Source organism: Blennius ocellaris, assembly GCF_963422515.1.
Source record: "Blennius ocellaris genome assembly, chromosome: 4".
NCBI lineage: Eukaryota > Metazoa > Chordata > Actinopteri > Blenniiformes > Blenniidae > Blennius > Blennius ocellaris.
This window is the reverse complement of record NC_137653.1, coordinates 3,061,025-3,075,970: the sequence shown is the minus strand read 5'-3', so window position 1 is coordinate 3,075,970 and position 14,946 is coordinate 3,061,025. Positions and strand designations below refer to the sequence as shown.

Below are 14,946 nucleotides of genomic sequence, written 5' to 3'. Positions count from 1 at the left end.
TGCGACAGATAATGAGAAAATGTTGCATTTAAAATGTATTATATATTACACCATTATTACACAAAGCCATGCCACAATCCTGCCTTCATCCATTTCAGCCGAGATCAGCTCCAACCTCACTCAAGCCACACGTCACTTCTTTAGGAAACACGTGGCTGATTTATTCATATGCTGCATAATTCTTTCTAAATTGCATGCTTACGCCAACAGACGGCACTTTGACTCTGCGCTTGCCTTGCGGGTGACATCATGCACAAACGGGAGGATTTACGCCTCCTTTCCAAGTGCGAAAAGAACAAACAAAATCACAGACATAGGCGGGCGGAGTACATCCCAATCCACATTGTACGTGAACCGATTATTGTTTCCACAATCTTGAAGCACATGGTTGATAATCCATATTTGTGAAAGTCAATGCTACATTAAGAGATTTCCTGAGATGGAAAAATAAGATTTCAGGATGGACGTTCACTCAGCAACACCACAAATGTGTCGATCAACTCAAATCTTCATTTTTCATTGAGTCCACGAACCTCAGCTGTACATTGATAATACTTTTTCAGATATTGTTTAAAGGTTTTGTCTCGCAGCCCGTAAACAATGGGACTGATGAACCTGGGGAAGATCTGGATGAAGACGAAGCAAACAAACAGGACGTGGAGATAATATTTAGGGAACCAAGACAGCAAATTTCGTACAATCAGAGAGTTTGCGTAGGTTAGCATGCACAGCAGCAGCTGGAAGCTGTGGAGCAGGATCGTATTTCTGGCTTTTGTTGCGTCACTGTTGGATTTCTTTGATTTGGCAGCTCTCGCAGCAAAAATGATCTGAAAATAAGTGTAGAAAATGGTGATCCAAATAACAGTCAGGGAAATCAATGAGTAAACTTCCTCAATCTTCTGACTCATTGGATTTCGGAAGATAAACGTCCTTTCGCACAAAGAGTTGGAATAAAACCAGCTTACAGGCTCAGTTACCACAGCAATAGAGATGTCTGTGAGGACAAAGATGGAACTGAGAGCCCAAATACTCCCGATCAGGATGTACGTTCGTTTGATGGTGCACAGCTCGATGTGTCGCAGCGGGAAGCAGACAGCGACGTAGCACTCCATGGCCATGATGGCGAGATTCAACGGGGTGTTGAAAGTGGTGAAGATAGCTAAACCAATGATGACGCAACAGATGGAAACGTTGATTTTGTAGAAAATGTAACTGGAGAGGAAGAGGCTGACGGTTGTCGTGAGCTGGATCATGTCGTTTATCACCAGGTGGATGAACAAGATGTACCGAGGGTTCAGGTGAAATATCTGAGGGAGGGAAGAAGAGAGCGTCACATCAGATTTGACCACCAACTAAGAGATTATCAGTCACAATAGTGATTCTTAGGGAGGGCATAGAAAACAATAAAAGTCTCTTCTTGTGTACATATCTCCTCTTGCTGACATAATATGGGAGAAATAAAAAACTATTTCCCCTCAGACCAGTCACAGCAGCAGGATGGACCAGAAGACCTGGACTACATGTACCGAAGAGACTAAAGCAAAATACTGATGAACAAAATTAACATGTCAGGTATATTTGTTAGTAAAAAAGAAACATATTTTGAAAATGCGAGAGGATTTACTACAAGTGAGCAAATGAAGCATCAAAATTGGTTTTGTCAAATCAAATCAAACTATTTCTGGAGCACTTTTCATGCAACGAAAAATCTAACAAAGTGCTTCACATAATAACCCTAGCCATAACCCTAACCCTAACCCTAATGATTAAAATAAAAACACGTGCACGAACGCACACGCACACATACTCTCCCCTTGATAGTGATCAAAACCATTTGCACACAAAATACAAAAAAAGGTCTCTAAAGTCTGAATAGAAACATTCACAGAGTGTAATTTTACTCTGAACTCCACAGGAGTAAATTCTGGATAAAAATACGAATTTCTCAATGCATGTTATGTATGTGTGTGTGTGTGTGTGTGTATATATATGTGCTAAAAGCATTTTTAGAAATTAATGTTATTGTGTAATGAGTTACAGCTGTCTGCAACCAACACTCCTAAAAGGTTTATTGTATTTCATTTTTCCGTTTCATCACTTAGATTTCCAGACATAAACAGGTAGAATGCTGACCTGGTGTTTCCTGAAGGTGTGTATCAGGGTGCCGTTGATGTAGTTGATGACGATACCGAGAGCCACAACGATCACATTTTTGGCCACAGCTGTGCTCCTCGAGTCCCGATAGTGAAAAGTAACCGACACGTTAATGGCTTCAGAGGAGGACGTCATGGGGATTCTCTTCTTCTTTTCAGGAAACAGGGGGAAAAGGGGGGTTTTATTCTCGGAATCACAAAACACAGTTAAATTCTCAATGTGCTTTTTTGTTGGTTTTTACTTCATCCACAATATTATGTGTGTATTCTGCATAGTGCACAGTACATAGTGAATTTAAGAACATCACATTTTCAACTTGTAGTAATATGTAGTTTACTTGTATGAACATCAAAAATTTTATTATTACCAATCTCAAAAAATTCATAAATGATCACATTTAATCAGCTACAAACTAACGATAGTAATGTGATTGAAGTTTTGCTGGAAATTAAAGTAGAAATAGATTATATAAGATTCTAGAATTTGTCATCACTATGAAAAAGAGACTCTTCTGCTTCACACTTGCCAAAATATAAAAACTTTTTTTTTTGCCTAGTTCGAGGCCGATATGTAACAACGACACGGATTGTTATAAAATGAAATGTAATAAAACCCAAAATGTGATAACTGGTCAATAATATCACTAGATGCTGAGCTCAAAACTTAAAAACTTTTCTATTTGACATTATGGTGTATGGTGCAGGCCGAATATATATTGTCCATAATCTATAATCTATTTCTCCAATCATCAGCACAAAATAATGTAAAACCATTGAACATATTAAGATCACATTAAAATTCTTATTAAATCTTTTTAGATTATTTGCTGGTTATTATATTTTGGGTGTTTTGGGCTCAGCACTATTGTTACATTATTGACCAGTTATTACATTTTGGGTTCTATTACATTATATTTTAAAACAAATTATGTTATTGTTTCATATTGTTCTCTAACATGCCTTTTTGTCACTAAATGTTAGAATGTTCTGTGCACATGGTGGAAATTACAAAATGTATTTTCAAACAAACATGCCCAATAAATCCAAATAGTAACAATCAGGACTACTTTTAGTAATATTGCTTCTCAGTTTTGTATCACCTGTGGAAATAAAGAAGAATCAATAACATTTTATGGATAATTAGACATGAAACACAGCAACTCACCTCCAGTGTAACTCTTCAGTCTTGGATGAATGTGCGTTCAGACTGACGTCTGTAGGTTGAAGCAGACTGACGTCTGAGTCCTGCTGCAGCAGAACCATCACTAATATCCTGCAGAGGGTTTCAGGTTCGACGTCATCCAGCCAAACAGAAGCACAGCTCTGACCTGCCCACTGCTAGAAAACACCTCTGACATCACTGTGGGTCAACGGAGGCACCTGAGGAGAACAAACTGCTGGAAATGTGACCAGAGGGAGTGGCGGTCCTAAAGACTAACCTGTGTCCTTCAGGCCAGTTTCACTCACACTGTGCAAACCAGAATATCAAAGAGACCCCTTCCCATCATGGAGTTTGATTCAAGGAGTGTAGTATGAGATCTTGTCCATTTCTGACCAAGCCTCGGGTTCTGATTATCTGCACCTCCACCTGACACCCTGTTGATGAACTCTGCTTGTAAGATTTCTGAATAAACTGTTTAAGCAGGCAAGGTTTAGGGTTTGGATCAGAGTTCTGGTTAGTGTCAGAAGGGTTAGGGTTTAGGGTTAGACTAACAATTCACTGGTTTGTAAGTCTGTGCACGAATCTCACACCTTCTCTTTTATTTAAGATTGTTGTATTTACACAGAAATATTAACTAACTTCAATAAACCTTTTTACAAATGAGACCGAAATTTTGGTATTAGCGATTTCCAGTTTAGCTGGTGGTGCCCCATTTAATTATTAATTAATAAATAACCAATTTATTCAAATGAATGATTTTCATTAATAAATTATTTTTGATAATTTATGAACTTTTAGGTAATTACTCAATTACTTTAGGAGTTATTAATGATTAAATGACAGTTTACGTCCATTGATAGCTTCAATTTTCCATTAATTACTTCCAGTGATTTACTTTCAGTAATCTATTACATGCAGTAAATTGAATGCTAATAACCAACCATAAATCCCAACAAATGCCTGTTGAACGTATTGCTTCTTGGTTGCCGCCAGTTTTCATCCTGAAAAATAGTATAAATTCATTAAAAAAAACAAAGACATTGAAGAGACAAACATCTACACTTAAAAAAATATATATAGTTGATGTATTTTATTCTCTTTATTGCAAAAATAGTTATTTTGGGGTAAAACGCAAATCCATCAACATTCAACAATCTGCAAATCTTCAGTGGCTGAGAAATCCAACACAGACACAAGAGGAACATTTGGAAATCCAGAATCCAGCGGTGGTTGAGGTTCCAGCTCTTTTCCACCTCAATAGCAGGAAGGCCATGAACACAGACTGAGGGAAGTTTTGCTAACCGAGACTCCACTGCCGTGTGTCTGTGGCTCAGGAGGGAGAGCCGGTCTTTCTCCATGTCAATGTCGGTGGTTCAGTCCCACATCTCTTCCTGACCGTGTATCAGTGTGTTTCTGTGTGTGTGCTTCTAATTCAGCATCATATAACTAACATAACGTAATTAAAGTCCCTTCATAAGTCCACTGGCCGTTTTTCTCTAACGCTCCATTCATAATACTTTTTCAGATACTGTTTAAAGGTTTTATCTCGCAGCCCATAAACAATGGGACTGACAAACCTGGGGAGGATCTGGATGAAGATGAAGCAAACAAACATGACGTGGATATAATATTTAGGGAACCAAGACAACAAACTGTCTATGATCCAACCCTGGACGTAGGTTAGCATGCACAGCAGCAGCTGGAAGCTGTGGAGCAGGATCGTATTTCTGGCTTTTGTTGCGTCACTGTTGGATTTTTTTGATTTGGCAGCTCTCGCAGCAAAAATGATCTGAAAATAAGTGTAGAAAATGGTGATCCAAACAACAGTCAGGAAAATCGATGTGTAAACTTCCTGACTCTTGGCACTCAGTGGATGTCCGAAGACAGTGGTCCTTTCGCACAACAGCTTGGAATAAAACCAGCTTACAGGCTCAGTTACCACAGCAATAGAGATGTCTGCGAGAACTGAGATGGAACTGAGAGCCCAAATACTCCCGATCAAGATGTACGTTCGTTTGATGGAGCACAGCTCATTGTGTCGCAGCGGGAAGCAGACAGCGATGTAGCACTCCATGGCCATGATGGCGAGATTCAACGGTGTGTTGAAAGTGGTGAAGATAGCTAAACCGATGATGACGCAACAGACGGAAACGTTGATTTGGTAGAAGATGTAACTGGAGAGGAAGAGGCTGACGGTTGTCGTGAGCTGGATCATGTCGTTTGTCACCAGGTGGATGAACAAGATGTACCGAGGGTTCAGGTGAAATATCTGAGGGAGGGAAGAAGAGAGCGTCACATCAGATTTTACCATGAAGAGCAAACATCTCCCCTCAGAACTAGTATTTCACCAGCATCCCGAAACCAAAGAAACACCAAATAGATTCTTCTTCTCCTCCCCCTCCTCCTCCTCCTTTTCAAAAAGAGCTTAATTTTTTAATTATAATATCTAGTTAATACATCTATCGGTTCCTCCTCACGCCAAATAACTACCAGAATCAAAACAATGCAAGCCAAACCAGACCCTCGGGTCTGAAGAAGATAATGTATTTAATGTCTAATGCAACATTCATTGTGGTGTTGTGTCACAATTGGTCAGTAATACATGTGTTTTTATTATTACGTTTGCTGTTGATTCTTTTAAATGTACTTTTTATTATTTTTACATTCAAGTAATTATAATCAACCTGTCACATTCATGACAAACCACAGACTTTACGTCTATTTAAACTCTTGGGCACATGTCACATTTTCAGTACCATTGTGTACACAACAGGTGTCGTCTGACTGCTGACCTGGTGTTTCCTGAAGGTGTGTATCAGGGTGCCGTTGATGTAGTTGATGATGAGACCCAGAGCCACAATGATCGTATTTTTGGCCACAGCTGAGCCCGGAGTCTCTCGAGAGCGAAAAATCACCGACACGTTGTTGGCATCAGACGAGGAAGCCATGGGGATTTCTTCAAGAGACACATACAGACTGAATGCTTTGAGGACACAAAGTCTTAATGGACTAGTTATTTTCTCCACAACACCGTTTTGGCAAACGGAGTGAATATAATTAATTCATATGTTTAATTGGGATGATTATCCGCGAATGTGTTCAAGCTAAAATTACGTCTTCAGTTACTTTAAACATTCAGCGAAGCGAATGCAAAGTTTTACTGAAGCAAATGTCACATATCAGACAAATTCAATTCCAGCTGTAACAACTTGTAATTTACTCATATGTATATGGAAAGACAATCTAATTAAAAAGGAAACAAAAACGAGATAAAATTATGGCGGTAAGAAACAAGTTATTTAAATTAATAGATTTAGGCTACATCTCGGCTATGGCTTCGAATAAAACTCTTTGTTCTGTGATTAAAGTAACTGTAATTAAATAATATTAGTTGTGGACACAGAAATAGGAAGGGTTTATACAGGATTTACACGATATGTAAGAATAGTGAAAATGAGAACCCAAGTCTGCTTTAAGCTCGTTATAGTGACTTGGACACTTTTTTTTTTCTTTTGCCCTTTTGACATCACATTTCATCACATTTGCTCTGTTGCACATGATGGACGTTACGTGTATTTTCTAAGATGTCGATGACTTTAGAAATAATTTTCTTTTCAGGTTGTAAGACATTTAAATAATGAGAATTTTAATGAAATGCAAATGGGATATAGTGGTGGGGTTTTTCTTTTGTTTGATCCTCAAAACATGACTAATGGAGAGAAAATAATTCAATTTCAAAGTTCAACTTCAAGTGTCAGTCACAGTGACAAGAGTTTGTTTATGGAACACACTTCAGAAAGAATTCAAGACATTCAAGAAACGCACAAAAACTAGAATGTTAAAAAAAGTATGAAAAGTTGATTTGGACATAAACAGTGTGAGATATTTGATTTGAAAAAACATAAAAATGATGGTTTTGTGCATGTATATTGTAAATACTGTACATAAAATGAACAAAAATACCTGTAAAACTGAAAATATGTAGAAAGCTGGAAATGAACAAAATAACAGATGGATGTAAAGTGATTTTAAAAAAATGTCTGAAGTGTCTTCCGATAAATACTTTCAGTTATTTAAACAGTCTGCTTACTTTACTTGAGTCCAAAAAAAATCTTTGGAAAAACATTTGTAGATAAACATCAATGATTAAATTTTTTTTTTTACAATGAAACACAGCAACTCACCTCCAGTGTAACTCTTCAGTCTTGGATGAATGTGCGTTCAGACTGACTGTAGGTTGAAGCAGACTGACGTCTGAGTCCTGCTGCAGCAGAACCATCACGAATATCCTGCAGAGGGTTTCAGGTTCGACGTCATCCAGCCAAACAGAAGCACAGCTCTGACCTGCCCACTGCTAGAAAACACCTCTTCCATCACTGTGGGTCAACGGAGGCACCCGAGGAGAACAAACTGCTGGAAATGTGACCAGAGGAGTGGGGATGATCAAACTAAACTGGCCTCCATCAAGCAAGACGTTCTCAGTAGAAGGACCAGTTCTCTTCACCCCGAATTAGTATTACAAGACCCCTTATAATAATACACTGTATTATCCCTCCCTCTTGGAATTTTAGATGTTGTATACCACATCTGTATTCGTATTATTTATTTTTGATGCTTTGCAGCAGATGGCTGCTCCACTGTAGTTGGCAATTTGAGAAGTTATGGAGATTTTACATAACCAATAGTTGAATCCCCTCTGAAAAGTTTTTGTGTCTGTATGTGGAGTAAAATCTTGGAACAGACTGGAAATACAAATTAAGCAATGTCAAACTATTCACAGATTTAAACTGTTCTGGTCACAGTTTCGAGAGTGCGTCTTAATTCTATACCAATACTCTGTCTACTCGTGTCGATGTGTGTTTTTGTTTCCTGATCATTGTTGGTATATCCTTTATTACCATTGCTGGGATGTTATATATTTTCTTTGTATTGCTTCATGATTTATTTAATATTGTCGTATAGATGATTACCAAATCAGTTTTGAGTCCATAGTTTGTGGGGAAAATGGACGATGTAACAGTGAAGCTCATCATATAGAATATTAATTGAAAATGTTTGAGGGATTAAACTGGTTTTCTTCTTCCCACATGCTTTGAGGCAAAATTACAACTTGATTTCTTTTTATGTTAAATGTATGTTGATATGACATGTGAGGACTTTGTCTCCCTTGTGCTCTGACGTGGAATGCCTTTGCCTGAAATAAAACAAACAAACAAACAAACAAACAAAACATAGAGCAAAATAAATCGTCTGGGTGATCTGGGAGTCGTCTGAGTTTTCCCAACAAATGCACTGAAAGGGATTGAAAATAACAGACCGTTTGGGTAAAATATTAAATTTTATTGATTTATCTGTAAATTCTTCCATTTCCATGCCATTCCAGTTACTAAAGAGTCAAATTTCATGGAGTAAATGACTCAAACTTAACACCAATGACTGTTGCTTCATTCTTTTATGTCGTATGTTTGTACCGAGAGTATTTTTTTCTTTTGAACGTCAACTGTGAACTACCTGGTCAATCTGGATCGCAGATTCCCCGGTCTGCGTGCAGCCTGGGTCAGGTGGCCGGCTTTCTCTCGACACAGCATATGCTTTTTAAAATGTTGCTTGAACGCTTTGTCCCGCAGCCCGTACACGATGGGACTGATGAGCCTGGGAAAGACGTGGACGATGATGTAGCTGACGGAGGCTATTTCTTTGGGATATTTAGGAAACAAGGTCATCACAGCTTTGATGATCATGTGGGACACGTAGGTGAGCATGCACAGAAGAAGCTGGAAGCCATGAAGCAGGATGGTGTTTCTCGCCTTTTTGGCCTCGCCGCTTGACGCTTTCGTCGCGTTGGCAGCTCTGGCGGCGACAAATATTTTCAAGTAGGTGTAGAAAATGGTGAGCCACACGACAATCATGCACAGGATGTAAGAAACTTCCCTCTTTTTCAAACTTGCCGGGTGTCGGAAGAGGTTACGCTTTGCGCAGTACATCACGGTGTTGAACAAGCGTTCGGGTTCAGTTGCCGCGACGATAAAGACGTCTATCAGAGTCGAGAGGACGCCCATGGCCCAGATCCACCCGATCAGGACGTACGTCCTCTTGATGGTGCACAGCGCGGCGTGCCGCAGCGGGAAGCAGACGGCGATGTAGCACTCGATGGCCATGGCGGCGAGGTTCAGCGGCGTGTTGAAGGTGGTGAAGATGGCAAACATGAGGATGAGGCAACAGAGGGAGACGTTGATCTCGTACAAGACGTAGGCCAACACCAACAGGCTGACCGACGTCGTGAGCTGGATCATGTCGTTTACCACCAGGTGGATGAACAGGATGTAGCGAGGAGTCAAGTAGAAGATCTGAAAGAGACGATGCCGTCATTGAGCGAGACGCTGAACTCCAAATTGCGGGTGGATCGAGTCGCTTCCTTGGCGGCTGGTTCCATTGTTGTTTTGCGTGAATGGATGAACCTGATTAACACTACAAAGAGCTTCAGGGGCTGCAGAAGCAGTGTGAAAATGCAATATAGGGTTAAGGCCTTTCTTCTTGTACTTATGGCTTCAAAAAGTAGTATGCAGGGGCCTTAAGGGAAATCCAGTCACTATTATCTCCAGACATTGTTGCAGTTCTATAGAGCTGTTCTATTCAGGGATCACCAGATTGTGAACCACGTTATCGATACGGCACAAGTTTTAAGTCAGATTCCAGCCAGTTAACTTCCTGTTGCTCTGGGTTAACCTGCTGGCCACTACTGCACTTGGCAAAAGTGTATTAACTCGTTTGACTGTAAGAGTTTTGGCAGCTTTTAGCAAGTTTTCATTGACAAGTGGAAACTTTCGCCGCTTCACCTCTGATGCCAATGCTGGCATTGTTGCTATCTATTGTTGTGTTGTGTGTCGAGTACTCTCACTAAAACAAGAATAAAATATTAAGAGGGGTTATTTTCATTCACAAGTTTCAGGAAAGGAGTTTCGCAATTTTCAACTCGACGCAAACCCCCCCATGCGGCTGGACGGAACTCCGTTCTGGACTGGATTTGGAACATGAAGCCACGTCTTTGACACCCCTGATGCTGAAAGATCGTACAAAACGTAAAGCTAAAAGTATTTTTTGTACTTCTTTTTTCAGTGTAACATTAAATTCTTTTAAAAAGGGTTGCTTATTTAGTCATATATATATATATATATATTGTCCACAGAATAATTGCTGTAGTAATGATAACACAACAACCTGATTAAAACAATAACAAATCATGTAAAACACTCTGACCTGGTGTTTTCTGAAGGTGTGAACCAGCGTTCCATTTATATAATTGATGATGAGTCCAAGAGCCAAAACTATCACCATTATGATCGCAGAAGAATTGAAGGAGTCTTGACCGCTCTGACTGACGGACACATTGTGGGCGTGAGATGAGGAATTCATGGAGATTAAAAGAATCTTTAAAAAGAGAGAAAATTCATCACAAATTAAAAAAAAAGAAAGAAAAGAAATCATTCTCCAAACTGGCTCCTTCTTTGTTTCAAGCTATGATCTAGAGCACCATTCAAACACAAGGCAATTCACAGTGCTTTACAGGGAAATTAAAGAAATACAGAATACAGGAAATACATTAAAGCTTTAGGAGAAATGAGAGAAATGCACTAAAACAAATAATGAAGAAAAGTATAATAAATAAGGTAAGCGAGATATTAAGATAAGTTTAATGAAGTAAATCAAATCAATTTTTTTATTCAAAGGCATGTGCAAATAAGAATGTTTTAAGTCCTGATTTAAAAGAAGTGAGAGTTTTCAGCAGCATCAGGTTTCCTGCAGAGCTTCAAATTAAAATTACATTTCCTATTCCAAGCCAGTACAGCTGATTAATGCATTTATATTAAATATGAATTGTACTGAGAAAACTACTGTGAATGGCAGAGTCTTTTCTAAAACTGTTTCTAAAAACTCTAATAAGCTGTAATTACTTTACTCTGAACACTTTGGGCTTTAAAGAAAAAAATAATCTATTAAACTTTTGCACATTTTTTAAAATTGCACATTTTAAACCACTATGAAATACATTTCCTTGTATATTTGGTAACAGTGAATCACTATGCTGACATTATAGTCATTAGCTGAACCATAGAAACATTCTTCAATAACATTTTAGTATAAAATTTTCCAATTCACAAATAAATCAAGTATAATAATAATGAATTGGGTTTAGTCTATTTAATCAAATAACAGGAACATGCAGGGCGAGTACTGCATACATTCAAAATGGATAAACAACAGTCAGAATACAGTCGATCAGGTAAGGACAGTCAGTGGCTTACCTTCAGTTCCCACTTGAGCTCTTCTGGAAATGAGTGTGAGTTCAGTTTGAGTCTTTACATTAAGAAGGTTGATGCACCGCAGGAAATGATGTCACAGTGGTTCCCCGCAGTCAGTCAGTCAGTTTCCTGTTGGTAACTAACCCACTGTTTCTCAAGGGACTATTAAGCTTTTAGTGAAACTGAAAGGTGATTTGCATTGAATTTTATAAAATTATGTTGCATGTGACATAAGTTCGTACCCCTAACCCAAAGTTCATGACTGTAGGTGAGGGTGGGGATGTAAACTGACCGAAAAAGAGAGTTTTGCTTCGTGGCTCAGCTCCTTCTTCAGTCCAGGACAGAGACTGCATGATTTCTTTGGTAGAAATTCAAAATTCAAATTCAAAAAATCCCCTCCACTGAAACAGCTCCTTTAAAAGTTTGAAACGATGTGATGATGGCTGCAGACAGTTTTGGTCGAACTGGACTTGACATCTGTATTTGATACTGAGGACGACAATATATTGATTAATGGGCTCAAATCTGAGTTGGGATTTTCCGGATCTGTCCTTCAGTGATTTTCCTCATATATGGAAGGACATGTCTGATGTGGCCAACCTGTCTTGTGGAGTTGCCCAGGGCTCTGTCCTGGGGGCTGTTTGGTTTCTGTTGTACGTTTTGTCCTCTTGGTGGTTTTAGAAATGTGTCTTATCACTTATATGCTGATGATATTCAGTTGTAATACTGACCTATGTTTTTGGATTGTGTGACCTGCATTAAAAATGGTCTTTCTTCTCAAAATTCAGCTGCAAGGCTTTGGACAGGTTCGCCCCAAACGGCCCACGCCACGCCCATTTTGTCAACTCTCCACGGGCTTTAAGAAAGCGTTTGGTTAAATGAATTTTCCACTTGTACTATGTATTTGATGAAATTCTTACTTATTTGCTTACCTACTGCAGCCACCTGTCCAAATCTGACCCGAAACCGAATCTGAACCCGATCACTTGCACTTGTGAACAAAACCCTGAGGTACTCCTCCAGTCGGGGAACATGGACCGGATTGACAAACTGCCATGCTCCCCCCCTCCCCCACAAATAATCTGTGTGAGGGTGAAGAGCTGGTCCACTGTACCACGACCAGCAGGGAGTCTGCATTGCTCCTCCTGGGGTATCGGAGACAGACAAAATCTCCTTTCCAGGACGGCCAGCACAGACTTTGAGGCTGTGAAGTGTGATACCCCATTAATTGGTACACAGTCTCTGATTCCCTATTTTTAAAAACAGGGACCATCACTCCAGTCTGCCAGTCTGAAGGTACTACATCCCATCCACTCCTGGGGCCTTGCCATCCTGGACTTTCTGAACTACCCTGGTGACATCCACCAAGGTCACCACTCTCTCCATGAGATCCTCAAAGAGTTCCTTCCACCTCCAAATGATTTCCATGTTCAAGGTCAGAAGATGGACTCTCTTGCTGATCGCAGCTTGAGAAAGCCCCCCCCCCCCCTTGAACAGAGTCCATGCAGACTCCATGTCCCCCAAACTCTTCTGGGACACAGGAGAAGTTCTCACAGTGGTGGGAGGTTTAATAGTTCCAATCGGAGGCTCCTACTAGCCTTTCACAGCATTCCCTTTTGTCTTGTCATGTCTTGTATATACATACAAGACGATCCTCTTTAAACCTGTCCATTTTTAAAACTACAGTAGTGCTTTGATTATTTAACTTTTTTTTTCTTCCCCCACCGCAATTTTAAACTAAAGTTCAACAACTTTTTCAAAGGGACTATGTGTCTTTATGTGTAAAAATACATTACAATTCATCCGGAAATCTTACAAATAAATCTCTTATTATAATAAGCGGTCTAACTGGGAATCGTCTCACTGGGATGAAACCCCAGTACCAAATGATCCATGGACTGGTAGTTGGGGACTGTATTTTACTGTCGTTACACGGACAAACTTATTTTCCCCCAATTAAAAGAATAAAAGGAATAAAACACCATTGTTGAACATGCTATACATTCAGTATTGAAAAAATACGTATACGATTTGATTTACAACAAACACACTGTGTTGCCATGATTCTTATTATCCAGACAGTTTTGTATTTATACAGACACATAAGGAAGTGCGTCTGCCCAACACTGCCGGGATGATCGAGGTAGTGCCGTTATCTTTAAAATCCATTTTTAATTTCTTGATTTTAGACCCAGTTTGAGTTTGTGTTTTTATTTTAGCGATTTTATTGTTCTTATGTTAAGTTGGTTTATTTTATATTGCTTTAAAATTGAGCAACTTCTGCTTTAGGTTTTATGCCTAATTACATACGGCACTTTGTTTTAGTTGGGTTTTTGTTTTTGTTTTTAAAGTGCTATGGACAGTAAATAAAGTTGAGTTGTGTTAATCTGGGTAGAGCAAAGAGGAAACAGCAAATATGTTAAAAGTCGGAATTAAATATAAAGCACAGATTTCAGCCAGCTTGAAAAAAGCAAGATGACTTTTGATTGATTTTTTTTTTCTTCTTCTGTTGATGTTTAAATGTTTTCACAATAAAATGAATGATATACGTACTCAAAGCCTTGTGCAGGAACTGTGTAGCTTCTCATGCTGCTGCTGTAACGGAGGGCCTGAATAATGAGGACACGCCGAGTCTTTCACACTCCAACCAAGACAAGTCAATGAGACTTGAGTAATTCAATCAAATAATAATAGATGTGAAACAAACTCAAGAAAGGAGGGAACAGATATATATATATACTTCACGTGTTTATTAAACACCATTAACAGTTCACGTTATAAAAAAAATATTTTTCTTTTTCAAAGAAAACATTTATCCACATAAACGTTCCTGTTACTCCTTTGTCAGCCAGCCGCTCTAACAAACCCTAAACCGCTGACTGCTTCATATTGACAATGATGCTGCAGCTGAGAACAGTCAGCAGAATTCCCCACTAACGTGTGATTCACATCAACGTGCTATTTTAAGTTGGAAAAGAAAACTCCTTCCTGCAGAGTGTGCATAATACTTGATGTCGGGCGACCCATCGAGACGGCCAGCAGGCCGTTTAACGTCTTCTATATCTTATTGGTTCCGTCTGCTGGATCTACTGCCCATTAGAGTCAATCCCTCGATGCCACAGAGCTGCAGGATGCAGACCTGAGTATATTATCACCAAAGTCAGACCTGTGTTACGGCTTGAATACTGTCTGGGGATGAATTTGTCTTGTTACTGTACAGCTGAGGTACCGTTTGAAGTGCTTCCTGAAAGTTGCATCCCTCAGCCCGTAGACGACAGGGTTTGCAAAGCGAGGGAAGATTTGACTTATGATGAAAAAGGCGAAATAAACC

The 14,946-nt window shown here is 39.3% G+C and overlaps 1 protein-coding gene across 1 annotated transcript; it reads right to left on the bottom strand.

Annotated features, from left to right (window-relative positions):
• Nucleotides 1–509: 509 nt before the first annotated feature.
• LOC308129407 (odorant receptor 131-2-like) lies at nt 510–2,289 on the bottom strand (the record flags this gene model as incomplete). The annotated part of the gene is made up of 4 exons (XM_080495347.1): nt 510–626; nt 699–827; nt 966–1,307; nt 2,134–2,289. 4 exons carry the CDS (start codon nt 2,287–2,289, stop codon nt 510–512), a joined length of 744 nt encoding a protein of 247 aa, XP_080351473.1.
• Between the last annotated feature and the right edge of the window lie 12,657 nt (nt 2,290–14,946).